Source organism: Serinus canaria, chromosome 2 (genome assembly GCF_022539315.1).
Source record: "Serinus canaria isolate serCan28SL12 chromosome 2, serCan2020, whole genome shotgun sequence".
NCBI lineage: Eukaryota > Metazoa > Chordata > Aves > Passeriformes > Fringillidae > Serinus > Serinus canaria.
Genome location: NC_066315.1, coordinates 6,924,697 through 6,951,284, shown reverse-complemented (window position 1 = coordinate 6,951,284; position 26,588 = coordinate 6,924,697). Strand labels below are relative to the sequence as shown.

Genomic DNA, 26,588 nt, shown 5'->3' with positions numbered 1-26,588 from the left:
ATTAACAAAGCTTTTAAACTCTTCCAGGTGGCCCAGACCACTAAGGTATTGTAAGAATACTCAGATACACAGCTCTTAAAGTTGTCTGTCCCTTATGTTGACTTCTTCCAAAACACAGAAGAAATACAAAGAAGAAGCAAATACAAAGAAGAAACTTCCTTCCATACAATGAAACCAAAAGTATTGTAGTTGCATTTTTGTGCCCTCCCCATGGCCATCCAAGTCTTGCTCACCAGAGAACCACATTCCATGCTCCTGATAATTTGGCAGGTGTATCCATACACCGAAAAAGACAAAGACTACTCAGGTTGTGCAGAGCAACCATCTCCCTTCTGTACTTTAGCAGAATTAGGACTGGACACCAAAACAAGAGGTTTGAGTTGGGTTAAATCTATCTGATGCCATCCATCTGGAGTTAGTCAAGTGGCAGCAGCAGTGTGTTTTCTATTGGAGCTCTGTATTTTGGGCTGAAAGAGGGTTGAAGGAGTAAACAAAGCTAATGCCTTGCATCTGAGGTTAGATTTTTTTTGTTGTGGTGCATGCTAGTAGAAACTCTTTTGTATAGACAAGCATGATTTCTTTGAAGAAACAAGGAACTCCACCACCAGTTTCTCCTCCTAACTGTAAGGACGTGCAGTATCACCGATAACCTCGCTAGACCCGAAGGGATGGTATCATTACTGCTCTTTGATATGCAGATACTGGGAGCTGCTATTCTTATCCTGCTAGTTTTGCATTTAGCCTATGGAAAAAACAAACAGGTTCTCCTGTGTTCTCCCTGTGCCCATCCCTCTTGCCTGCCCAGGTTGCACAACTGCAGTGGACAGGCTGTGGTCCGGGAGGAGCAGGTCCTGCTGCTGACCACAGGCTGCTGGTGTGACCAAGGTGCTGACCATCAGCTCCTGCCTCAGAGCATCACACACCACGCAAGCCCCGTTCATTCCAGGAACTTCTCAAAAATACTCTTAACCCCTTTTAATTTAAGCCATAATTGATAGCTGGCTTTGGCAAAGAGCAATTTCGCAGGCGTCAAGAGTTTAATCGCAGCCACGCGAACGAGCTTCCCTTGAGTCACAGCTACCCAGTGCCACCAAGGAGCATCCCCTGAGTCACACCAGCCCAGCCACCTGCTCCTTTCCAGCAGGAGCAGAAAAAACCCACACACACCTGTAGAAAGACAAGTCCTTGAAAATAAATAAACAGCTTGTCTCCGGGTGGGGGTCAGGTTCTTCTCTCAGGTAACTCGGGACAGGACGAGAGGATATGGCTGTAAGCTGTGCCAGGGGAGGTTTAGGTGGACACCAGGAAGAATTTATTTTTGGAAGGAGTTATTAGACACTGGAATGGCAGGCCAGGGAGGCGGTGGAGTCACCGCCCCTGGAGCTGTTTAAGAGTAACACGGATCTCCGGTTTAGTGCAATACAACATTTAAGGAAAGACTGGACATGGCACTCTGTGCCGTGATCTGCTTGGCATGGTGGTGCTCAGTCATAAGTTGTACTCGATGACTCCAGAGGTCTTTTCCAAACTATTTGACTCTGTGATTCTCCTGGCCGTGTCCAAGGAATCCCAAACCGCGTAGGAGAGTCGGGCGAGTGGGCGGCCCTGAATTGAGCCGGAGGCGGGACTCGAACCCGTGACTCCGAAGGCCGCAGGCTCCTCCCCGCGCTCGCGGGGGGCCGAGCCGCGCAGGCGCAGAGGGCGCGGCCGGGCGGGGGCGCTGCGGGGCGGTGGCGGGCGCGGGGCCTCGGGGCCGCCATGGGTGACGCGTTCGGCGGGGCGGAGTCGGGCACGCAGGTGAGGCGCGGCCCCCGCCCAGCTCCCCGCAGCCCCGGGCCCGGGCACATGGGCGGGGAGGGCCGGGCGAGGCTGTAGCCCGGGGAAAAAGAGGAGCGCTGAGCCTCACCCCCCACGGGCGGGCGCGGGGGAGCCCCCGCGGGGCCTCCTGAGGGGGCGGTGCGTGAGGGAGGGAGGGAGCTCCGCCCCCGAAAGGCCGCGGAGGCTTTCCCGCTGGATCCCCCCCGGATCCAGGAGGGATCGGGGTTCCCTGGGTCCGTGTTCTGCCTTTGTGTCGGGGTGCGGGTGGATTCCTGACGTGGGCGCTTCTTGTTTTGGGTGTCTCGATAATTCCTTTATAAATATTCCCTTCGCGCTCCCCTCCCAGGCGTTGGAGGGGTTGCCTGAGGAAGAAGACCTGTGCGGAAGGTTCGGACTTAATGATCTTAAAGGTCTCTTCCAACTTCATGATTCTATAAATAAACATTTTGTAAGGTGGAATTGCTTTCTTCCTCTTTAGGAGAACGAGGTGTGAGGTTTGGGATCTTGTGTTATTTTATTAGGTTTTTCCCATTTCTGGATGTTTTATTTGTTAGAAAATTCCGCTTTCGATCAGCAACTTAACTGCTAGGAGATTTGTGTGTAACTATACCAGAATATGCTGAATAGTTCACATAAAACAGAAAAGTGTGATAATATTATTCTTAAAGCTCTGTGTGGTTTTTAGTGGGACTTGGGCTTTTAAGCCCTTTTGGCACTTAAAAAAAATAGTATCAGATGTCCACTTGGCAAATGGAGAAGAACTAGGGACATGAGATGTGCTCTTTGTCCAAGGGATAAATGCATTTATTTGTCCACATGAGTGGTGCTGACAGAGAATGCTCATGGCATCAACTGTCTGCAGTGGACGGATATCCAGCCTGGAACAAGGGAGGAGTTGAAGACCAGTGGGTTAAGAAAAGTCAATGTATGAATACAATGTCCAGACAAAAAATGGTAAAAGCACTTGAAATGGAAAACGCTTAATTGAAACCAATACTTCTTTAAATAGTCTCATGCATAAAGCCAGATTTTACTGAGTTATACTGAGACCGCAGTATTGTGCTTTTATTATTGAATCTAATTAATACAACAAATTAGAACTTCTTGCAAAACACCTTTGGTTTATCACAATAAAAGTAATGATAAATAGTTTGCATATGTCTTCATGCCCAAAGTTTACAAAAGCTCAATCAGAGCTGTTATAGTGGTTGAGAATTAAATTTTGTCTAGTACTCAAGATAGGTTTGTATGTGTAAATAGCCTGTAGGTTAGCTCACAGCCTCTACCAGAGCTAGAGTATTTAATTTGAATTTCTTTAACATTTTAATGAAGTAATCTCTCATTCCTGACAAGACCTCCATGTGTGCTTGCATTGATGCACAGCTCTGTTGAAACCAACAGAGTATGAGCATGTCATGCATTAGTCAGTGGGACTGTCCATATGCATATTTGTTTATTAAAAGGAAAATAAATTATAAAAAGCATAGCTGAAATATTTGAGTCCCATCAGCTTTGTCATTACTGACATTTATCCTAGCTGCTGCTGAACTTTTGCTGTACAGCTTATTCTCTACATGTAACTGCACATCTGTGCAGTTTCTTGCTGGCATAATTACATTTTCAAAGAATACCTAAGAGTGAGGAGCTACCACTAGCAGGTTGCTAAAGGGTGGTGTTTTGTATAAAAAAAGATTAAGAGAGGCTTATGGAGGAAGAATTGAGCACCTACACTTTGATTATAGAATCAGAAGTCTCTAATATGGGATTTGAAATTGACTTGGGAATTTTTTCTAAGCTCTTCCCACTCCAAGGTTCCCTGCAGGGCTGCTGTCCTGCTGTGTTCTGTACCTTGTCTGTGACAAAGCTTGGGACACCTCACATCCACCCTCCAGATTATCCTTTACATGCTGGAGATTTCTCCCCCTCTCATATTCCAGAAGAACACATGAGGAGGCAAAATGGGAAAGCCTCCCCTGGGGCAGAGCCAAGGTGGCTCTTGCTGGATTTGGAGCAGCCTGTGCTGTCCCTGTGTAATGTGAGCAGAGGTGAGGGATGCCTGTGTAGTGTCTCATCTCAGCTTTGCTTCCTTCACTTCTGCTGCACTGTGGACAAACCTTTGTGAGAGTTGAAGGAAAATTGTTGGCTGTTTCTGCCAGGAACCCCGTTGCTCCCAGCATGGCACTAATGAGGCAAGTGCCTTTGGAGATTCTGCTTCAGAACTCGGAAGTAAATACAAGCTTGATAAAAACACAGGTGTGCTATCATCAGCAAATTACCATAAATTACCTTTATGAGCAGTGCTCAGAGAAAGCACCTGTAGTTATTTAAAATTAATCCATAAACTTGTCATTTAAATAACGACAGATTCATATTTAAATAGTGATCAATTTACTCTCTCTTAGTAAACTTAAAGAGTTGATAGTCTAAGAGGACACAGGGGCTCACTGTTCCAGAAAAAATAAACTGCAGAGGATATATTTGCAAATGTACAAATTAATTTAGAGCAGGAGGCTGCAGCAATGTGTTTAGGCCAGCAGTAGTTGTGACTGATGGTCCCAGCAGTGCCCATCATTGAGCCCCTGTTATCCCTGTGCGCTGCAGCAGTGCTTCCTCTGCTGAGAAGTGAAGAGCATCAGAAAGCAGCAGCCTGTGCTGGTTTTCCTCTTTCCCTCAACTTCCACTGCTGACAAAGGGGTGAGGAATTCCTGGTTCTTCTCCCCAGTGGGTGCAGCCTTTCCTCACTGATGGCCGGGCCCTGGCAGCTGCTTGCCCAGAAGAGCTGCACATGCAGCGTCTGCCAAGGCCTTCTTGGTAGTTGAGAGCTGCTGGTTTATGTGACCCAAGTTAAGTTCCTGTATTCTTATGTATGTATGTCCATTTGGATTTTTGCTTAGTACAGATCATGGAATCCTGCTAGTTCCCAGGAGTTCACCATGAGTTTTGTGCTGCACAAATGTGTGAAGTGTAATGGGAGGATCTGCTGATCCAGAGCAAGGTCAATTTGAATGGTTTTTTGGCCCTTCAGAGAATGAGTCAGAAAACTCTCTCGGATAGGTGTGAAGAGGCCAAGGCAAACACATTGACATTTTGTTAATGGAAGGGACTCTTAAAATGTCAATGAAAATGTCACACTTAGATTCCCATTGTGACCACTTGAAGCAAATTAAGGACCATTTAATGGAGTTTTATTTTACTCTTAAAGGCTAACACACACAACAACACAACAAAAGTTTAAAGAACTTTTAAGATCATTCAGAGCGAGGGTTGCTCATGGATATGACAAGGAGGAAAGCAAGAGAAGGCAGCAGTTGTTTGAAGGTGTGTGGTCACTGCTATTTTGGTCTTGAGGATGGGACAAAACTGAACAGGATTTGTTTTGTTCAGATCTCTAAATGACAGCTGGGTGTCTTGGAGAATGTAGTATTTGGCACCAGCATAAGTGCTCTGGTGACACTGAGCATCCCAATAATGTCCTTTTCCATGTATGGTAATACATATAGGAAATAGCAGCCCTAGTACCTGGGAAAATGTTCATTCTTACTTTACACAGTGTGCCAGAGCTACTAATAACAGAGGTTTTGTGAATACCTGTCTGCTTGCTGTGCAAATACCTCTCAATTTAAGAAACTGTCCATGATCTTTGAAGTAATTAGTTTTACAATGGACTTACTTTACAAGGGGCTTTGGAGAACTTGCTTAACAAATTCAAGCTTGCTTTAGAAAGGTTCTTGCAGAGCCACTGGTGACTAATTACTTTTGAACATTCTTAATCCATACTCTGTTTGAACAAGTAACTATGATATAATAGGATTGTAGCCCAGAGGAGTCCTCTGTAACTTCTCAGGTGAAATGCACATGGTTTTACTTAGAAATGCTGAGAGAGGCTGGCTGGGGGGATTGTTGATGGGTAAGGTTTCACCTCTCAGCCAGTATTTTTTTTTGGAGGTGATGGTTGTTACAAATGATGTTCTTTCCCTTTGTTCTTTGGAATGGCAGCACTGCTGTGTACTGGAGGCGACCCCTCTCACTAATGTCCCTGAACAGCCTTTGCTTTTTAAACTTTATTTCTCCTCATATCTCCAGTCCTCACTGCCACTGAATCTGTGTGCTTGTTGTTTGTAAGGCTGGGAACTTCTGTTGCTGTAGTCCAGGATATGCATTTCCATATGTATTTATGAAAACACTTTTAAAATCAGGCTAATCTTTGAATAGGACTGTCAGGGAAAACTGTCAGTTCATAGAATCATTTAAATTTGTGTCCTGAGGTTCATTATTTAAAGTTAACGCCTGGCTCTTTGTCTTGTCTTTAAAAGCTGCTTGCACGACTTGAGGGCAGAAGTTCTCTGAAGAATCTTGAACCTTGTCTGTTTGCTGAGGAAGGATCTCCTGTTCATGGTAAAAATATGTCTTCATCCTATTTATGGAAAAATGTTAATGTAGAAGTGTTCTCAGAGATAAGCATAAAAGTAAATTATTTTGCCCTAGATCAGAATTCTAATTGTTAATGTAGTTCAATGCAATCTAGATAAAATGGAATAATGCAAAGTCACCCTTCCAAACATTATATAAATAGGCCTCAAAATCTTCTTTATGCATATCAAGACACAGGTGTAGCTGAGTAAATACCAAGCACGTTGGTCAGTGTCAGTAGTTTTCCAGCAATTTGTTCTAGAGTCTGTTATTAAACCTCTTTGTTTGTTTTTTTTTTTTTAATCAGTGGTCTAGACAATCACCACAAAGTCATAACTGTAGAAATTTGCAAAGAACATGAGGTTCAGTAAATAGCAGAGTTCAGTGATACAGAGTTGTCTGGGTAAATTAGGATAAGGAGCATGAGCAAACAGTATTTTTCAATAAGGCCAAGTCATCAAGCCATTCAGTCTTGACCTCAACAATCCTAAGTATACTTAGAATAGAACTTCATAAACAATTCCATTATGGCCATAGGTACTAATTAGTTGGATGAGTTCAGAATGCAGGATCAACATGGCTCATGGAGACCTTCAGTGAATGAATGAGAATTTCAGATTGGAGAACTGGGGTAACCTTTCAATGACACCAGTACAAGAAATTTTAAGATCACGGTTGGATATTTTAATGAAAGAAATTAGTGAACTAAACAGAAAAGAACACACTATTCAGGAAGTCAGACTGATTTTCCAGATTGTGTGAAATTTCATGAATTTCACCATGGAAGAGACAACTCTGATTATACAAGACTAAAAATGTATATGAAAAAAGGCATATGAGTGGCAAACTGTAAGGATCAGTGGTGAGGTACTACTGTTGTGGAATTTATGTATAAGTAAGTCGATTTCATAGGGCAAGTATGTGGCTTCAGTGGTTAGCAGCACATTTATCTGCAGTTTGAATTCCCACAAATATGGAATGTTCAGAATAAAGAGCAGAAAAAGCAATAAAAATAATCAGGATAATTGGATAAGAGATGATGCTTAGACTTCAAACACAGTCACTGTGAGACCCTTCGTGTATTGTTTTGCAGCACTTGAAAACACATGTGGGCTTTAGCAGTACATGATTCCTACCTTGAAAGTTTCCAGTGTGACATAACAATGATAAAGGGTGGAGAAATACTGCTAAGCCAGAGCAAGTACAGCACAAAAGAATATTTAAATACTCTCATTTCTGAACTGCTGTATTACTCACCAGAAGAATTAAGGACCAAGAGTGAAATTAGTGTATTCTTCACAAGACTCTCAAATTCTTTTTTTTTTTTTTTTTTTAGAAAATGAGATATTACTGTATTTTTTTCAAAACAGAAATATTAAATAATCTTTTAATCTGAATGTTTGGTATTTTTAAGTCAGCTTTACATGCAACAAACAAATGTTTGAGACTGAACTGGCTATGTACTGGTCAAACAGATTTTAAGACATTTTCTTGGGGATTCACTAACTGCCCTTGCTGCAGTCCATAGTGTTACATAATTTCATGTCAAATGATCTGCTTTGCTCTTAAAACTTTATAGGTTGTTCATGTCTGTCTGAAGACTGTTCCAGAACCTCCGTTCTAACATGGCTGGAAACCTTCTATAATTCGTCACTGGTTTCTCTGTGCCAACAGGGTCATTGAGCTTTTGAAGCATTTGTATTTTTCTTCTGCTTCCAACAAATGGTATCAATTATTACCCATATTGATCATGCTTTTTGGCTGACATTAATGAAGCTGCCTAACATATTAGCACAGCCCTTTAGCTGTATATATATAAATGGACTTCACCTTTTATTGCATTTTTGCTTTGTCTTTTAATACCACAGTATTCATGTGAGGCCATGTGTTATTTTGATGTGTGTTCACATTATTCAGTCTTAAATCCCTGTTGAAGGCCTACCTCTCCATTTGTCATGAACTTGACTTTTAGTGTGTCACTGTGGAATTCTGTAATAGGTTGCCCATGAAGTCAATACTGAACAGCTCTTCATCTAAAATACTGTGATTAAAGCAGTGCAAAGACCTAAATTATTCTTTTTTTCTGATGAAATTTAAACCAAACAAATACATGAAGTTTCAATAAACTATACAAAGGTTACATTTTAGTGAAGTGTTCATAACCTGCATGTCAGGGTACTGTAAAATAGGGACAGGTATTATCGGTATTAGTGTGATACTCTAACCACTGCTTCTAATTATGATGGTCTTGCATATTTAAGAGCACATAAGTACATTAATTACATACCATTTAAGCTCTTCTGGAATGGAGCAAAAGTGACACAAGCATTGAACAATCTTCCACTATTGCCAGTCATATTTCCCCTGTGCCTCTGGCATGAAGGTGTGGGTGTCAGTTGAAGGCTCTGATGTTCACCAATTGCATGACACCCAACATTAACTTGGAATAAATATTAAGCATATATTATATATGGTATAAATGTTAGTGACAGCTTCTGCACAGTATTGTAAATGACCAGCCTGGAAACTTCAAGGTAGCCTACAATGTGAAACACACAAAGTTTTTGCTGAGTGTTCCAACAGCCTGTTTGTATCTGCAATGTCAGAAAATAGTTTAAACAGCATTTTCAGGTGGACTGATTACAGACAAAAATAAGGCTCTTCTCATTCAAGACATAACACTAAACTGATGACCAGTGTTTCAGTTAAAAATATATTAATCTTACATCAATATTTACATTTCTTCAGCATCATTTAGTTTAACCTGCATGCCCATTCATAGGAGTGGACTATTATTCTCTTTAGTCTGCCCATAATGAGCCAGTTCTGGCTTCACTGAGCCAGGCAATGTGTTCAGGGACTCCTTAAAACCTAACTCTTGAATTCACCAGTGCTGAATTTCATGTGAAATCACTCTACTCATCCATCTCCATCTGTTAAATCTTCACAAACTTAAGTTTTTATTAACCCAATTAGTTTGTCTTCTGCATGTTTTGCCAAGCTAATGGAACATTCATCTACTGATATGCTTAATGTCTGCCAACACCAATTCTAATAGAAAAAATTCCCATTAACTTTCTTCTGTGTTGAAGTGCTGTTCCTGCTCTCCCTCTCAGCCTGTTCTCATCCTGTGACAGTATCTTTTTACTAATCCTCCTTTCAAAGTTGTTTTGACATTAATGGATGATGCTAGTCATGATCACTCAGTTTCTTCTGTGACCTACTGTCAGCATGTCAGAGGCTTCTTGAAAACGTTGCTGGCCTCACTTCCTCCTTTGCTGTGTCATGGCTTGTCCTCTCTGATGCAGAGAAATGAATTTCCCCCCTTATCTTACTGTAACAGCCTGGTTGCTAATTCAATGAAACCCTACATTTATAGATGTTGCTATAAATGGCTCCTGTTTTGCACCCGTTCTCCTTGTGGGCAGCCTCTTGGATAATCAGGAAGGCACAGAAATCCCCAGCTCTCTTGAGGTTTTCTTGCAGTCCAGGCTGTTTCTGTTTGCAGAGTAACTCAAGTGTCTTGGTCCAACTACAAGGCAGCTGTGGATCTCTTTCATCAATGTTGAACAAACTTTGAGGGGTGCTTAGCTGTCTTGCTGTTCACATTTATAAACCATCACCACAAAAGCCTCTGAGAATGATTTTTGTCATTCAATTTAGAAGTTTTACTTAAATAAGTTTTATTTCTTCGGCCAATTAAAAAAAAAAAAAAAACCCACCTCATCCAGTGTCATTCTGCAGCACACAGACATCCTGCTAGAATGGCTTCAAATGGAAAAAGTGAAGCATTTATTTCCCAGAAGAATTTTGGAATCCAGCAGGTCATATTTTCCTGTAAAGGCAGGTGAAGCAGACTACTGCCTGTTGGCCCCACTCAGTTACTGGTCTGGATTCAAAAATGCCAATCAGGGTGGCAGAAGTTTTGTGTCATAGCCAGTGGCAAAAGATACACTTTGTTCCTTATCAAGAGCTGCCTTACACAATTGTTCTAAAATACTGCAAGAGACAAAATAGGAGGGAATGACCTACCCAGCACTTTTAGGAGGAGCTTTTGCAAGCTGGTATCTCACCCTGCCAGGGTGTGGTTATGTCTCTGGCACAGGCTGTGTGACAGCAGAGCCACTGGCTGCAAGTGACAGTGTCGGGCACTGTGACCTCTGCACAGGAAGAGAAAATAAAAACTTATGTCCCAGGATGTGTCATTATTTTTCATCTCAGAAGTGAGGGAGCCATTCAGAACAGCTTAATAAGGGCTTGGGAGACAATCAAGCTTTTTAATAGATTTCAAAGGATCAGAAATTCATATAAATGGTATTTCTGAGTGTCACTGAAATGGACATACTTGTCACATCAGGTGTAAATTGCTTTTAACACTTGCAAAGGGAGAAGAGCTTGGATTTTTCTCTACCATCCTGCTCCCCTGATCCCAAACTGCATCTTGATGTTGTAGGCACTTGTGAATGAGGACATCCTCTGGAAGTTGAACAGTGACTTGAAAAACCCTGTTAACTCAGGCAGGCACAAACATGTTTAAGGAAAGTTGCAGTTAATTCTCTACTCTCACATGCCCCTATGGAAGGCTGTTATGCCATTTGCACTTGCCAAGGCCGTGGAAATCTCTCACCTTCCTGCAATTACAGTGGTGTGACTCTCCTTACTCCATGTGGTTACCCTTCTGCCTATAAAATACAAAATGTCCTAAATAAATAATCCAGTTCCCAAAATTAGAAATTTATAAAGAGCAGCTAATAAATTCACTTTTTCTAGAGTCTTTCTCTGATACAAGACATCAGAAGACTTTGGATAAGGCTTTTGAGTATCTTGCATTCACATCCAACAAAAGAAGTGGTTTCCTAATGAAGCGTAATGCTGTTTTTAATTAACATTTTAAATTTTTATGATATGTATTTTATGACCCACATGGAGGAGGTAATTAGGCTGAATCCTTTTATGAACAGAGATCCTTTGCTTCAGACAGTGGCCTTGCCTGGAGTTGAAGGAATCCCTGAGTCTCCCTTGTCAAAAGAAGCAGTTTCACATTATTATCACCACAGGAGAATATAAAGTGCCAAATAAACTTACTGGTATTCTCTTCACCAGTCACAGATTCCTGTAGGAATCTTGTGACATGCAGCATGTGGCATCTATGTGAAGTGACCTTAAATATGTCAGGTTTTTTTTGTTTTCTCCTCTGCTTTGTTATTTCTTAATTGTGTGTGCAAAGTGTAGATGGTTTCTTAGCCACGTTTGTGTGGCAGCTTCCTCTTCTGCCTTTATCTGCCTGTAATGATATAGATGAAATCCAGTTGCCAACCTTTTCTTGATGGAAGTCTCCTAGATGGTGCTGGCAGAGGCTTTCAACCTTTGTTCACAGTTGATTAACTTCACTTTAGAGGCCTTTCTTGAAAACTGAAATATCTGTTGGTGGATGCTAACCAGGATTTAAACCATTTTATGAATGTCAAATAAAATGCATTTCCCCATTCGTGGGGTAGTGAATATTGGTTCAGAAAACACTGAGAACCAACTCTGGGCTAGAAATGCTCTTAGCTGACAACATGCTGCTTTGTTTTTGAACAGGAGATGTTATTGAATTCCACGGCCCAGAAGGGACAGGAAAAACAGAAATGCTTTATCACCTACTAGCCCGCTGCATCATTCCCAAAGCACAGGGAGGACTGGAAGTAGAAGTCATGTTTGTTGACACCGATTACCATTTCGATATGCTCCGGCTGGTCACCATTCTTGAGAACAGACTGGCACAAGGGACAGAAGAAATGATAAAGCAGTGCCTGGGAAGGCTCTTCCTTGTGAGCTGCAGTAGTAGCACTCAGTTACTCCTCACTCTCTACTCTCTAGAAAACCTGTTCTGCGCTCACCCCTCACTCTGTGTTTTGCTTTTAGACAGTTTATCAGCTTTTTATTGGATAGACAGAAGCAATGGAGGAGAAAGTCTTACCTTGCAGGAGATGAACCTGAAGAAATGTGCTAACTTCCTTGAAAAGCTTGTGACACAGCACCACTTGATCCTCTTTGCAACAACACAGACACTAATGCAGAAATCTGCAAACTCTGCAGAAAGCTTTTTACCTTTAAAACTTCCACATGAAACTGATACAGACTACAGACCATATCTCTGTAAATCATGGCAGCAAATGGTAACACACAGGATGTTTTTCTCTAAGCAGTGTAATTCTGGCAACAGCAAAGGTTTTACTGTAGTTTCTTGCCACCTCAAAAGAAACCAGATAGTAAAACGTGCATTTAGTGTTGCAGAATGTGGAGTTCAGTTTTAATATCAGTTTATTTTGTAAACATTTATCAAATCCTAGTGCTTAATGCCTAATTAGGTCTAAGTACCTTCTCCTAACTTTTCAACTAGCTGGTTGTTGCTGGTTGATTAATAATTGTCACCATTTTCTTGAAATTCGGTGAAGGGCAGGGAATGGTAAAAATATTTAATTATTTCAGCAATTCCATCCAAACTATAGAGCACTGTTGACATTACTTGTTTGTTCGTAATCAAGAAAATAGTAACATTAAAAAGGCACATTCAAGTCCTGGTATCCTTCAGCAGTATAACCTATGTGGCCAAATGCCTGTTGGAATTTCTGGGTCTTGCTGCTTTACACTTCTCCTCTTCCAAGCTTCAGAAGTAGGAGCCTACTTGTCTGTGGCAGAGGTTGCAAAGGGGCCAGAGTTCACACTTTATAAACATTGGCCTTGGTTTATTCCCTGCAGCTTTGGGCCTAAGAAATGCCATTTTTGCCTGACGATGATGATTCATTTTCTCATCCTGTTAAATAGTGGTGATCCTGACTGCTGCTTCTCCTGGCTCTCAGCCTCTCCATTTACATTAGGTGCTCAGAGGAGCAGGGATTGCAGGTGTTCTGACCCTTACAAATGTCTGGCATTGAAAAATCTTCACCTATTAAAGAAATAGAGGCCTGGTTTCCTTAACTGAAGGAAAAGTAAAGACCCAGCTCTGGGTACCTGTGAGTGCTGCATGCAGCAAACAATTTAGTTTTTGGAAATAATTAAGTGCAAGTTATGGGTTATTTTGGGAGGGGAGGTTGTTTTTTTGTTATTTTTCATTTTTTAAAATGATGCACAGACTTTTTTCTCTGCCTTTCCTCATTATTCCTTCCCACTTCTTTCCCTTCCCCAGTCTCTCTAAGAAATCCAGGAATGCCACACCTCTGGTCTTTACCAATATGTATTTGCCACATGTAGAACATTTGTGTGCAGGATTTGGCATGTAACATGTTGCAATTCTGGCAAAGAAGATTCAGAACTTACAAAAAATGCCCTACAGTTCTGGCAAAGAACACATTATTTATGAACCTAGAGTGCCCTTTGAAAGCTTCAAAGTACTTTACAAGAAAGAAAATTGCACACAGTACATTTTTTAATACAAAAACTTGCATTAGCTTACAAATTCAAATTACTCAAACAAGGGGGAAATACTTCTTACAGCGATGTTTGTTCAGTCATGTTGCACAGCACGTTTTATAGTTGAGATTGAAGAGATTATTAACAAAAATGCATATTAAGAAGAAGTATCTAGCTCAGTATCTTTTTGAGGAAGATGCTTAAAAAACTCCGTTATGAGACACTTACCTTTGAATTTCCTGACTTCTGAAGCAGCTTTATCAAGCTGAATGTATGTCTGGAATCCCAGCCCTTGTATAGTTCAGTTACCCTCTTGGGTTCCACTGTGTCTGTTCACAATGAGTTCAATTAAATTATTCTTTCTGTGGGAAAACTTCCTTTTTTCCCTTCTCATTTTAAACCTTCCATCTGATCACTTCTTCATGCCATCATTTCTTTTACTCTGACACATCAGCAAACTTTGCCTTTTCAACATCTCCCCAGAGCTGATGATTTTATAGAATGTCACTTCATTTGTGCTTTCTCATCCATCAGCACCAATATGTATTTTATTTCAAAACCCGCATAAGTACACAAATACATGAAAAAAAAAAAAAAATAAAAACCATTCAGCCTAGAGTGGACCCAAGCTAGATAGTTTACCATGAGTAGACACATCCATGATGAATTATGATAAAAGAACTTTATTGAATTTTTTTGTAAAAAAGAATGGGAAATTTCAAATAGAACTTGAGAACTTTAAAATCTGAAAATCCTAGGACTATGTAATTTCTACTAGAAAAAATAAACAAAAAACCCCCCTTTCCATTGGAGAATGCAACTCCACTGATGATTAACTTCTTCATAAAATCATACTTGCTAAAGAATACGCTTGAGAAAAAAGACAATGGATAAGTTCTGGCATTCCCATGTGGAAAAAACTTTTATATTCTTCACAATGCAGTTTGTATTTTGCATTGTACTATAAAAGAAATGCCTAAATTGAAATGAAGCCAAAGTTCTAGTTGATCAAAAAGAGCACCTCAGGAAATTTTGAAATTTCCCAGTTTTATTTTTACTTTGAATGCAGACAGGTTTTTTTAATTCTCTGGTAATTGTAATATTCATGCTCTGCACATTTGTTTTAGCTGTGTAGCAAGCCTGAATTTCTGAGGTGCTGAGCATCTGCATATCCCTGTAATGCTGCAGGAGGGATAGGTAGTGCATAATCTGGGAGTTCACTGACCTCATCCTCTGCCAAAATTATGCCATTTGGAAAAATGAACCTTTAGGATACAAGTCTCAGAAAGATGCAGTGATAAAGAACATGGAAAGCAGCAATTTTGTTTGAACCTTAATGCTCTGTGGGTATTAAACATGGAGTTTGCCATTTTTTAAGAGGAGAATTTTCCAAATTTTGTACCAATTGTAGTTATTGGAGACTGAAGTACATCCCTGTGAGCCAGGAACAGTGTATGAAGTGTAGCATTATACCTGGAATATTCTGTTTAATGCAGATCCTCCTCTTTCACCCAGACCTGAGGTACCACCCAGTCTCCAGCCCTCTGTCTCACCTGGGGTGCCCTGAGCTGCTGCAGCTCAGTCTCCCAGGGAGGAAGCACATTTCAGGTTGGTAGGTCTGGTTTAAATCAGCCCTGCAGAAGAGCATGGAATCCTTGTATTCCTGAACTCTGATTTAAGGTGTTTCTTAGAAATGAAAATCCTTTCATGTCAGTGCCATTGTTCTTCAGCTCAGGGTGGTATTATTAAGGCTTTTGTAGACACAGGAACTTTTTACATTCCTTAGAATTTTGTTTGTTGTTTCATATGCAACATGGAATTAAAGCAGCAAGCTTGAAATAAAGAGGAACTAGTTCACCCTTTCCCCCATTCTTTTCATAATGAGAGGGCTTCTTAGCAAAACCAAATTAAGGTATTTTGCAGGTTTTATATTTATTTTCTACTATACTGGTATTTCTATGGACACCTGGAAAGAAAATGTTGAGTTTTATATTCAGTTAAAAGTTCTTTGTATTCCTAGGCTTTTTATAGAGCAAATAAAATACAAATAACAGTTTGCTTTGTTTAAATTTGCACTTGCACATAAAATTCAAGTTTCCTTTTTCTTATATAACTAATCTCAGAAACTTAATTTTTCCTGGAGTTTGGAAATGGCAGAAGATAAATGTTCTCCTGTGGAAACATACCTGCAGTTGTGTTTTTGCTGGAGAGTAATGGACAGAGGAGGAAGAAATACCACTTTGATGGCAGCTGTATAGAAGCCATCTGTGTCTGAAGAGGAACATGACTTTTTACTTTTCGGTGGCTGCTCTAATAAAATGTCTCTTGACCTTATTTATTCAAATGTACTTTTGATATGCAAATACCATACTGGGGCGATGGGCAGCATCGTTTTGCCATTACCAAGCTTGATGCCAAACTCAACAGCCACCTCAGCATAAAGCTGTGCCACAGCACCAAACTCCAGTTGGTGTAGGAAATTGCAGTGAATTCTCCCCCGTGTAAAAGCTGCAGACCGGTGCAGTGTGTCCAACAGCTACAGAGTAGCACAGGACCCCTGCATTTTGTAAAGAAGGGAAGGCACTGGGAGGGCTTGGAAGACTTTGGCCATGGAAAAAAAATTCAGACAGGTAAAGGAACATGAGTACAATGCATGGGCATGATCTGGATGGAGAACTGATGCCCTGCAGCAGTTTCTGAAATCAAAGGTCTGGCCATCCCTGTGTGTGACGGAAGACAGCAGAGTGGCACTGGGCTATGAATAACATGGAGTGAGACAAAAGGGCCCATGAACTTCACTGACCTGTCTGGCATGGCAATACTTTCAAAGAGAAGGTTGACTAGAGTGGGCCTGTATGTTGTTCCCACCTGGGAATATGAATTCCACTATGTGGATGCTTTATAGCTTATTTATAATGAAAATATAAAACTCAGCTGCTATGGACCCAGGAGGAATTAAATGTAAAAACAGACTTTTTATTTTATGTTGGGGTTTTTTTCCCTCCAGCTCTAGGCACCTACTCAGCAGTCAGCACTTAGCTCCAGAGCACTCTTGCAGCTTTCTGTGGCAGGAGCAAGTTTCACTGAAAGTGAGTCCTCTCCTTTGCTGAGGGTTTATGTGCACTCTTTATTACTAGCACAGACTGGACTACCCAGACAGGGAAGCTTGAACCCATGTGACACATCAGTTAAGTGGTAAGTAGCTGTGGAGGCTTGATTCTGTTGGCAATCAGGAGTAATGTCACATTTGAGTAGATGATTTTGAAGAAACAGGGCTGTGACTTCGTTTGGGAAAAGTCTGGCACTCTTCCCTCTGCTTTCCCACCCTGCTTTGCATCGTGCCCCAGCCAGCTGGTCCTTGTACCTGTGTGGGCCCCAGTGCTCCAGGAGAGCGGTGACAAGATGTCACAGCCCTGCCAAATGCTGGTGAGCAGCCATGTTTGGATCTTGGCATTCTCGTGCAGGAGTTGGCACAACCACTGAGTTAATTTAAACCTTTTGCCAGGTTTCTTTCTCATACATCTCGCTGGGCCTGTGCTAAAGACCTCCTAGCCGTGGGGGAGATAGGAAAGAGAAGAAATCTTGGGGTTTGAATATTAAGGACAAGATTTTAGGCCATTGCTTTAAAAAGAGGCTAAGCAAGGCTATGAGGTTCCTGCAGTGGCAGACAGAAGTCAAGGCCCTAGAGGTGGCTTGGTAAAGATCAAGGAATGGACTCTACATCTCCTGTCAAGGGATGAATAGGGATTTTGACTTGGAATATCTGCACACTCTCACACTGCTGATGGAGAAGACCATGCTGTGGTGGGCAGTGCTGTCTCTGAGGCACATCTCAGGCTCCATCAGTCACAGTTCTGTCTCCATCCCAATATCTCTGTGAAAGAGATAAGTGAAAGAGGGAAGTGAAAGAGGAAGAGATTGAGAAGAGGGGAGGCTGTTTGGGAAACTCCTCAAGGCTTTGCTGAAGTATGGAGAACAGGAGAGCCATTTGGTCATCAAAAGCTGGCAGGCAAAGGGCTTCATTTCTCTCCAGAGCCTGTAGAAAAATGCCCATAGTAGCAAAGAATGGCTTTGCTAAAACGAGCACACTCTCAAATGGTCAGGGGGTTGCAGGAACAGCCTGCAGCCATCATGAAGAGGAAAACCTGGCTGGAGAAGAGACACCACCAGAGCTGCTGTTCTGCTCCTCTGAATTCTGTGAGCATGTCCTGGTGGGCATACTGCCCCTGGAAGCTCATGTCACAACTGGAGATGGGACACCATTCAGCCCTTTCTGGGAAGCAGGAAACTGGTGAGAGGCCACCCTGTCCCCATAGCTGCCAAGCAATCTTGCCCATGATGAAGAGCATTCACTTACAAGGTCATGGCTAAACTTTCCCTCATCCTTTATTTTAATGCCTTAATTTAGTGGCTCTGCAGTGATACTACTGGCACTGCTTGCATATCAATTACCATATGCATCAGTGGCACTTTTCTGACAATAAAATCACATTTCATGAAATTATACAGGTGCTTGTATTTTCACCCATCAGAAAAAAAATGATGCTTTTAAAAAAATTTATGAATCCCCTAAGCAAGTGCTAGAGACCAGTTGCATAGGCAATGAAGTTACAGAAGCCGATGGAGGCAGGGATTTGAATAGCCCATGCAGTTAAAGGAAAGGGTTCACCATCTTTAAAATCCATGGAGGCATTCCAAATATGATTATTCTGCAATCCTGTTCACAACAAATCTTGCAGGCTGACACTACATGCCCCTTCCCATTGATTGTATGGCCTGCACAAGCACTCTGAGCCTATTAAGCCTGAAGTCCCTGCTGCAGATAATAACTTAGACATTTCAGTCCCTCGAGCAGACACAAAAAAGTACTTACTAGCACAGTTGTCAATTTTGTGGAAATGTCCTGTGGGATTCTTTAAGTATCCTAACAACTGGCTGAGCTCCTTCCTTTGCTCCCACAGGTGTGGTTAAATCAAGGAGCAGTCAGTGCTAGCTGCAGGCAGGCAGGGCTCAGCTGCCTTGTGCCTGCCAGAGAGTGTTCATGATCCACTGCTGGCTACTAAATGCTCAGGAAAGGTTCTATCTCCCACCATGGCAGAGGAGTCAGTGAGGCTCCTCTGGACTCAGAAGGGAAATCCTAATATGCCCGATTTTCACCATGCCACAGTAGCAAATCAGCCATTCTCAGGGGTGGAAGTGGGAATTTCTGACATTCTCAGGTCTTTGCTGGTTGCAGATCAGCTGACTCTGATGTTGGTAATTCACCTCTGTGACCGAGCACCACAGCACAGCCTGAAGGAGGTTCACCTGGAGGCACCTTCTAGGAGGTGCAGCATGGCTCCTGGACCAGGGCACTGCTCCTGGCACAGGGGGAGCCGGCTCTGCTCCCCTCTAGAGCTGCACAATGCTCACATGTGGTGGCAGTGACACCCAACCACTGTCACAGAGTACAGACACCACTAAAGGAAAACCCTGTCTCTCGTTCTGATCAAATTCCATAGCTCTGCTCATGGCTCTGCTCTGGTGGGATCTCGTTCTTGTGCTTTGTGTTGAAATCACTTCTGTATTGTAAAGAAGCTCAAGTGGTTTTCCTGCTCTGGATGAAGGACAGAGGTTGCATCCACCAGTCTCGGTGATACTTTACCCACCTCATGGCTGTGCTGGCTGTGAACCAAATAGGAGGGAGAAATAGCAGCATAACAGAGAGTCAAAAGTTACAAAACAGGCTTTTCTCTTTGCATTGGTTTGGGTTTTATTGCTGCTTCTAATAGCTCTTCTAGGAAACAAAATTTCCCAATACTTCCTTTTCTGGTAAGACAGAGTGTGTGTGGTATCCTACCCCAAAGGCAAGAAAATAACATTCTCTGGGTTTATTTTTTGAACTAAAAACATACTCTGGTTTGGGCTGTGCAATCCTCAGCACAGTGTTGCTCCACTCATGGATTGATCAAAGATACCGTGGACAATGGGAAAAGCAGGAGGGAGTGCTAGAACACAGAGCAGGCGGCGCTGCAGGCAGGTGTTTAAATGAACTCACTGGGTATGAAGAAAATTCTGCAGATCTGAAAGCCAAAAGTCAAACTCTGAACTATTCCTTCTGAATTTGCACTTTTACATGTACAGCACAGATGAATTAGAGCCTAAAGATGATAAAAATGCAGACATAGAATAACAAGGCTGCTTTTCTAGATCTTTTGATCCTACAACCTGTTTTCTCCAAGACCAAGGTTTAGCTTCTAGGAAAATAAAGGTGACACAAACAGAAGTGCTCTCTGTTAGGATAAGAAATCCTCAAATATTAGTGCAAAATTTCAAAACCTGCTAAATTCTCAGTATGTAGAATTGATCCTGGCTACTCTCTGCTCTGGATGATTTCAGTGTCACTGTTGTCCTGTCATTTATTTGAAGCCAAAACCATTATATTTTGGAAGCAGGTAGGCTTTCAGACTCTCCAAAACCACTTCAGTATAATTATGGGGTAAGGTGTACTAAAACTAAATTGTCAATTCATACACAGACTAAAACATATATTTAGTTGCCACCAGGATTCTTGTGAACAACAGCAACACACTGATAGGACAGAAGGCATTTCATCTTGCAAAGCCATCATGGCACAGAAGAGGACATTCAAAGGCAATGGAGAAATCCTATTTCATTAAACAATTCAATGCTATTGAATTGTTTAATGAAAACTGAATGTGAGCTACATTTTCTTACACTGTGGTCTACTGTCCCAGCTCTCCTCCCTGTCTGAAACAATGTGCCAAAACTCAAGCAGTAAATCTCTCTTTGCCAAAAGAAGCCTGCTGGAAACCAGAATAAATACAAGTGGAGACTGGAGTAGAGACTGAAGCCTCATCTCATTTTGGATTTGCCTTGTTTCCCCACAGCTTTCCTTCTCACCAGTTAATTGGTCTTGATACTGCAAAGCAGATCCAGATAATCCTGGGCAGGGTGACATTAGGTTTTGAATACAGAAGAAAAGAGAGGTCAGAGCATAGTCTTGATACAAAGACCCAACCCCCCCCAATCCTGTGAAACTGTATAAAAGCCTTAAGTACCCCTGAATAAGGAATTGCTTTTTTGCAGACTTTTAGTTGATGGTCTTGTTTGAGTTCACATTTTTAATTCATCAAAGGAAACCTAGAAGATGGTTGAGGATGCAACTTGCCCAGGCTTCTGCCATGAAAGCAGCAAAGCCTGAAGGTCTGTTTTAAGGTGTTTTAACAAACCCAGGTCTAAAAGGCTTGAGTATAGGGTACCTTTGCCAAACAAGTGGCCTTTGGCTTTTAATGGTTTTGATTGTGCTATAGGCTGTGTTCATGTTGTTCTCCAACCACCAGCTTAAGTCTCAATTTTGCTTATTTGCTGGAAGTTTGTGTAGCTGACGTTCCCAAATAGGCCATGGCAGCTCCAGAACAACTGATAGATTTAAATGCTAATGACTACAGCATAACCTAGACAATAAACCAATCAAGAAAAACAATGTGAAGAAACAGTTACGAACAATAAAAATAAAAACATTTTCCATGTGAATATTAAAAAATAATTACGTACTAATAGCTAACAGAATTCTTGCTAGCCCAGGTAAGCTACTGCTTGAATGAAAATTCATTACTCATAAACAGACTTGGGATATCTTGCTCACAACAGACTGCTCAAGTAATGTAGATCCTGTTCATTTTTATCCATTCCCTTTGTCAGGCCCCAATGGAATTGTTTAAGTTGGACTTAGCTCAGAAGCCACCAGTAGAAATGCACTGAGTGTGCTGCTCTGTTGGCAGGACTTGAGGCTGTCAACGCAGTGAAAGGATCTCAGCCACACAACCCAAGTTAAACTTGCCTCCTGCCAATCTGCCACATGCTAAATTCCAGTAAATTGCTTAATTAATGTAACGAAAGCAAACTGCACTCCAGTCTGCTCTGTAGGTCACTGAAAACACCCTCTCATACACAAGCAATGATGTCCTGTCCTTTAACAGTGTGACCTGCATTTATCTGTTCCTAAGAGCTCCTATGTGCACACCTCTTGTAAATTTTTCTATTCCATTGTACAGAAAGTATTTCTGGTTAACTATTTTGGTAGCCTCATTTATATTCCCTATTTCTAGAAAGGCTCATGCATATGTTTAATGCATGAATAGTTCCAGGGAAGTCAACGGGAAAATTTATACCTTTAAAGTTAAGGGTGTGCATACATCTTTACAAAGTGAAAATGGACTTTTCATCTACACCTCAAGGTTTCCTCCAGCTGTGTCTGCCAGAACATACATAACTAAACCAGACTTCCAACACTAATCCATTATTCCTCCACCTAGAAACTTGAAATCCACCATTAACTCTACGATCATTATATATGGCTCTCTTCCTTTTTCCTGCTTCTTTCCCAAATTACTCAGAACATGGGGCATGAAAAAATTACTGTGGTGCTAGGAAAACACATGCACAGGCAGAGCCAGGTGGTGCTGGCTGGAGAAGGACATTGGGCCATGCTGACAGTGGCTGTTGTCTCATGTTGTAATTCTGAAGCCTGTAGAGGTATCCACAGGCTCACTGCACACAGGTGAATGTCCTGTTCCCAGCCTGTGATGACTGGCACTCACTTCCACCTTGTTCTGGATCAAAATCCATGATCTAAACATCTGTCCCCAGTCCCCTGTACTCTCCATGCCCCAGTGACTTGGAGCCCTTTCCCACCAAACACATCAGTGTTGATGGCTTAGGACCACACTGGTATTTTTGGTATGTATGTTCCACTCAGGAAAAAATCCAATGAAGTGTAATAATCTGTGTTGCAGAAAAAAAGTAGCTGCATTTTATCTCAGTTTATTTTCCTCTACTACAAGGACACGCCAGTCAAAGTCTCCATGGAGTAGGAAAGTGTGCTCAGTAGAAAAGCACAATTTCTGCCTACATGACGGTAAACTATCAAGTAGAAACAACATTTTTTGCTTGGTGATTGCATTTCCTCCTACTCTCACACAAGCCAAGAGGAGTCTCTTGTGTTTACAGCCAGAAAATGGGAAAGAAGCACTGGGCTGGTCTTGGCTCAGCTCGATTTTTTGTTTGTGTTGGACACACGATGACACTCCCCTCTTCAGATCCAAGGTCCTAAAAGCAATTTGTTTTCATTTAAAAACAGAAAAGGCCATGATTTCTTAGCAGCACACACGCTGGGGAAGGCTGACAAAGCAGCTGCCTGTCCTTGTGCCTCAGCAGAGGAGCTGGAGCTCCCATGGCTCCCACCCAAATCTCAGGCGCGTCAGAAAAGTATAACCACAAACTTTCCAACCTTTTGCGATCGAGCCAGCAACATTCCCGGTTTGGCAGCTCCAACTCCCAGCTGTCAGCCTGACTGGGCTGTATCAGAGCCACGTGGACACAGGGAGCTGCTCACACAGCCCAACTTGCAAGACCGGTGCCTCAATTTGTCATGCTCATATAATAAATCAATTTGTTTCCTTTAACTAGGGGTTAGTCAGCAAAGCCTCACTCATGCTTTTCTCATACAGTAGGTCTCACTTCCCTGTAGGATTTTTGTGAATGTGGCCTTACCTTTGCTTGAGGAGAAGCAGTGAGATGAGGTTGGTTTTCCTGAGATATCCATTCTCTTGTGAATCCCCCCACCCAACAAACACCTGATTTTTCCACCCATGATGAGCAGCTATTGGACACATGGTCTACCCTGTATCCTGTACAGGGTGTTGTGGGGAAGGGATGATGTCCTCCAAGCCAGGCTGACCTGGATGTGATGTGGCAGAGCAGCAGAGCATTTCACCCACAGCCCCACTGCCACCCTTGTCCGTGTCCCAGGGACATGTGGAGGCTCTTTGTTCCAGAACAGTCTGGGACACTTTCCCACTGAGCCAGGGGAAATCCTGTCTGTCTGTCCTTCTGGACAAACAGGTTGTTGTGTTAAGCAGGAGAGGCCTATCAGTGCTGGCATCTGTCAGTCTGCCCCAGCAGGGCTGTGTGGGAGGGCTGCTTACCAGCACCAGCAAAAGTGGCTCCTTGTAGCCCCCTTGGCCCCTCTGGCCCCACTTGAACCCTGCTTGAACTCAAGTTCAGGCAAGAGATTTCACACGTGGTTCAGAGAGGGGCTTGGAGCAAGAGGACAGTGTCAGCAGCAGATCCCTCAGCACTGCTCCTCCCCAGCTCTGGCTGATGGACTGCAAAATCTCCAGCCCCATGTGCTCAGCCTGCCTAGTCCAGCTGTGGGAGGAATTTCAGCTGTGGAATAATTTCTCAGAGGAAGTGTCTATCCATGAATTAATGTCTCTAAGAACTAATTATTGGGTAAACTGCATAAACAGTCCCTGGAGTGCCTCTTCAGTACTCAGCTTTTGGGCTTCAAAACAGACAGAGCAGGCAAGAGGATTTTCAAAAGATGCTCTGTCTGGGCAAGCGATGATGTAGGTGACTCAGTGGTTTTCCTTCTCACAGCCTAAAAAGACAGAAAGGTCCACAGTGGTCATTTGGGGTGAAAATTTATAGCTTATTAATTAAAAAAGAAGGAGAAAAAAGGCATTTCTAGGCCAGATTATAGATTCTAGGCTGCCATCCAATGTCAGAAAATGTTCCCCTCCCAGCAGGGGATCCAGGCTAAAAGGTTATTTAATACTTTCTGGTTGATTTTCTGTTTGGAATAACTGCCTTAAATGATTGGTTTTGGCCTGAGAAATTGTTTGCTTACCTGGCACCTGAACTTCAGTGATAAACTTTAATGTCCTCCTCTGAGTATTCCCATAGCACACAAAGGAGGCTTCGTGCAGTCCCACTAGCTATAAATCTGACCTTTCTTTAAAAAAAAAATCAAAATCAGATGTTGTTCATTATCTCCTCCAACTCCCATCTACCCGTGAACATCCAAAAGTTTTAAAAGCTCTGCTTAAGCAGGTCTCCACTCCATTGATGGAATATCCTTTAATATTTTATAGCTCTGACTTGCACTTCTAAAAGTACTAATTAATCTCACTAGATAAAAACTGGCAAAAAATGGCACAAGTGAGAATAGCTCCATCCTTCCTCACAGCAATCGTGTGCCAGTTCATCTTGGAGCATGTAATGATTTACTGTAATAGTTTTAGGTCCGTAATGGGGCCAATAACTGGCATCTGGAAGCTGTGAGGCTCTTTCCCAATGGATGCCATTCATATATAGTTATTTAATTAATTAACAGCTCCACTACCATAAGCCAGTGAAGAGTCCATTAAAGTTCTTTTTTTTTTTTTTTAAATATCTTCCAAAGTAAGAACATATGCTGCACACTGCTTTTCCCTTGGAGAGTGCTTAATGTTGCAACCTGTTTATCTTATGACTGATTTTCAAATTCCACCTTAACCAGCTGCTTTTTGCTTGACTTTGGGATTCAGCAGAGACTGAACTGCTGAGTGCTCAGCAGGAGCAGCAGAATAACATTCTACCTGCATGTGCTCATTCCTGAGCAAGGTGCCAAACCCCTGCAAGGGCTGCCTGGCTGTCTCTGTGCTCTTCCCAGACTGTACATGTGGTGCACTTTCACTTGTCTATTTTCTCTGTTGAAAGAAAAAAAAATAATGAAAAAAAATCAAGGTGTGGAGTTAATTTGGAATAAGCAAAATATCAGCAGATATTGGAGGGAGTTGGTCAAGTTTGTAAAATGCATTTGAGAGCTCAGTCCCATGTGAAATGTGGAAAAGCCATCAGGGGCCATAAAGCCAGCAGGGATGGGTTTGGTCTGCTAACAGTGCCAAAGGATTTTGCTTCCCAAACGAGGATTCCTACTCCTGAGGTGCAGTGAAATGCAAACAGTGTCCTGTTGGGTGCTGGCCTGCAGTGGAGTGAAGGGCTCATCCATGAGCCTCTGTCCTTCTGCAGGAGCTGGGGCAGGAGAGGAGAGCAGCTTCCCCTGGCTCTGGCCAGGCACAGGCACGGGCAGCGTGCAGCTCCAGCCCGGTGCCACGCAGGAGCTGAGGAGCTGCCCCAGAAGGACGTGGGAGACATGAAATTGGAGAAGCTCTGACAGGGAATGTCATTTAACAGTGGCTGTCTAAAGTGAGCCCTGCTAACGTGGCAGGGCACAGCCTGAGTTCCCTGGTACTGGATCCATGATATGTAGGACATGTCAAAAGTTACATAATCCCTGATGCAGAATCCTTTTCCCTGGCTGTAATGTGTTGTGTCATTCCTTCTGCTCTCTCTCCCACTGGTCTGCAGCACAGCCTTCTGCCTGCAAGGCTTTTACTGGGGTGTGCTGCAAGGTTTGGGAAAAACAGCAGTGTCCTGGAGCAGCTGTCACCCAGAGCTCTTCAGCTGGTTCCTCACCCCCGTGATCCACCATAGATCACCCAAGTGTTGCCAGAAACCCAGGGGAAGCCAGCAGGAACTGGTTTTGATACTTTTGGGAGAGATTCAGGTTTGCTCTGCCCAGATGTCAGGTGTGGACAGTGAAGAGCCAGTCTTTTTAACTGTGCTGCTCCCTAGGTCGACCTTCAGGCCTGACAAGCCAGCACCCAGCTCACTTCCAGGTCCATCAGGGCTCTGAAATTTCTCTTCAGCCTAAACCCCCTGAAATAACCAATCTGTCCAGGCTGCTACAAGACCTCCTGGCAGGTCTTCCTCCTCCCAGAAGGTGACAGCAGCCCTGCTGCCTTGCAGAGCAGGGGCTGTGCAGGACGTGGTTCCCACTGTCAGTTGGTTAATGGTCAAAGCACTCTCCTGGAAGCAGCATGTGAAGCACCAAGTTCCTTCCTGTAAAAGGACATTCAAACATGCATCTCCCACTTTCCTCAGCATACCTCAGCCCCTGAGATAATGCACTCAGCCCTGGGATAATGCACTCAACTGGAGGAAGAAGGGACACTGCATTCACCAGTGCTTGTGTCCGTGTGACCTGTAATCTGCACAAACTCCATCAGAAGCCCTGAAGCAGAGGCCAGAGCTCAGGATCTCTCCTCCCAGGAGACTGCCATAACCAATAGGACATG

The 26,588-nt window shown here is 42.7% G+C and overlaps 1 protein-coding gene across 2 annotated transcripts; it reads left to right on the top strand.

The window, feature by feature from the left end:
* The first annotated feature begins 1,716 nt into the window (after positions 1 to 1,716).
* Positions 1,717 to 26,382, top strand: XRCC2 (X-ray repair cross complementing 2). Of its 2 annotated transcripts, none has more exons than XM_018909180.3 (3): positions 1,717 to 1,797; positions 6,132 to 6,213; positions 26,086 to 26,382. In XM_018909180.3, the coding sequence occupies exons 1-3, from the start codon at positions 1,759 to 1,761 to the stop codon at positions 26,235 to 26,237; spliced, it is 273 nt and encodes a 90-aa protein (XP_018764725.1). In that variant the 5' UTR covers positions 1,717 to 1,758; the 3' UTR covers positions 26,238 to 26,382. The 2 variants fall into 2 exon arrangements, with proteins under 2 accessions (XP_018764725.1, XP_009084047.1); XM_009085799.4 differs by lacking the exon at positions 26,086 to 26,382 and adding an exon at positions 11,812 to 15,679.
* Positions 26,383 to 26,588: the final 206 nt, after the last annotated feature.

Excerpts from the sequence above, each read along its gene's own strand:
- XRCC2 (XM_009085799.4), top strand. The coding sequence starts at position 1,759 with ATGGGTGACGCGTTCGGCGGGGCGGAGTCGGGCACGCAG. Across the intron at positions 1,798-6,131 it reads GGGCGGAGTCGGGCACGCAG|CTGCTTGCACGACTTGAGGG; the intron begins GTGAGGCGCGGC and ends TGTCTTTAAAAG. Across the intron at positions 6,214-11,811 it reads GGAAGGATCTCCTGTTCATG|GAGATGTTATTGAATTCCAC; the intron begins GTAAAAATATGT and ends GTTTTTGAACAG.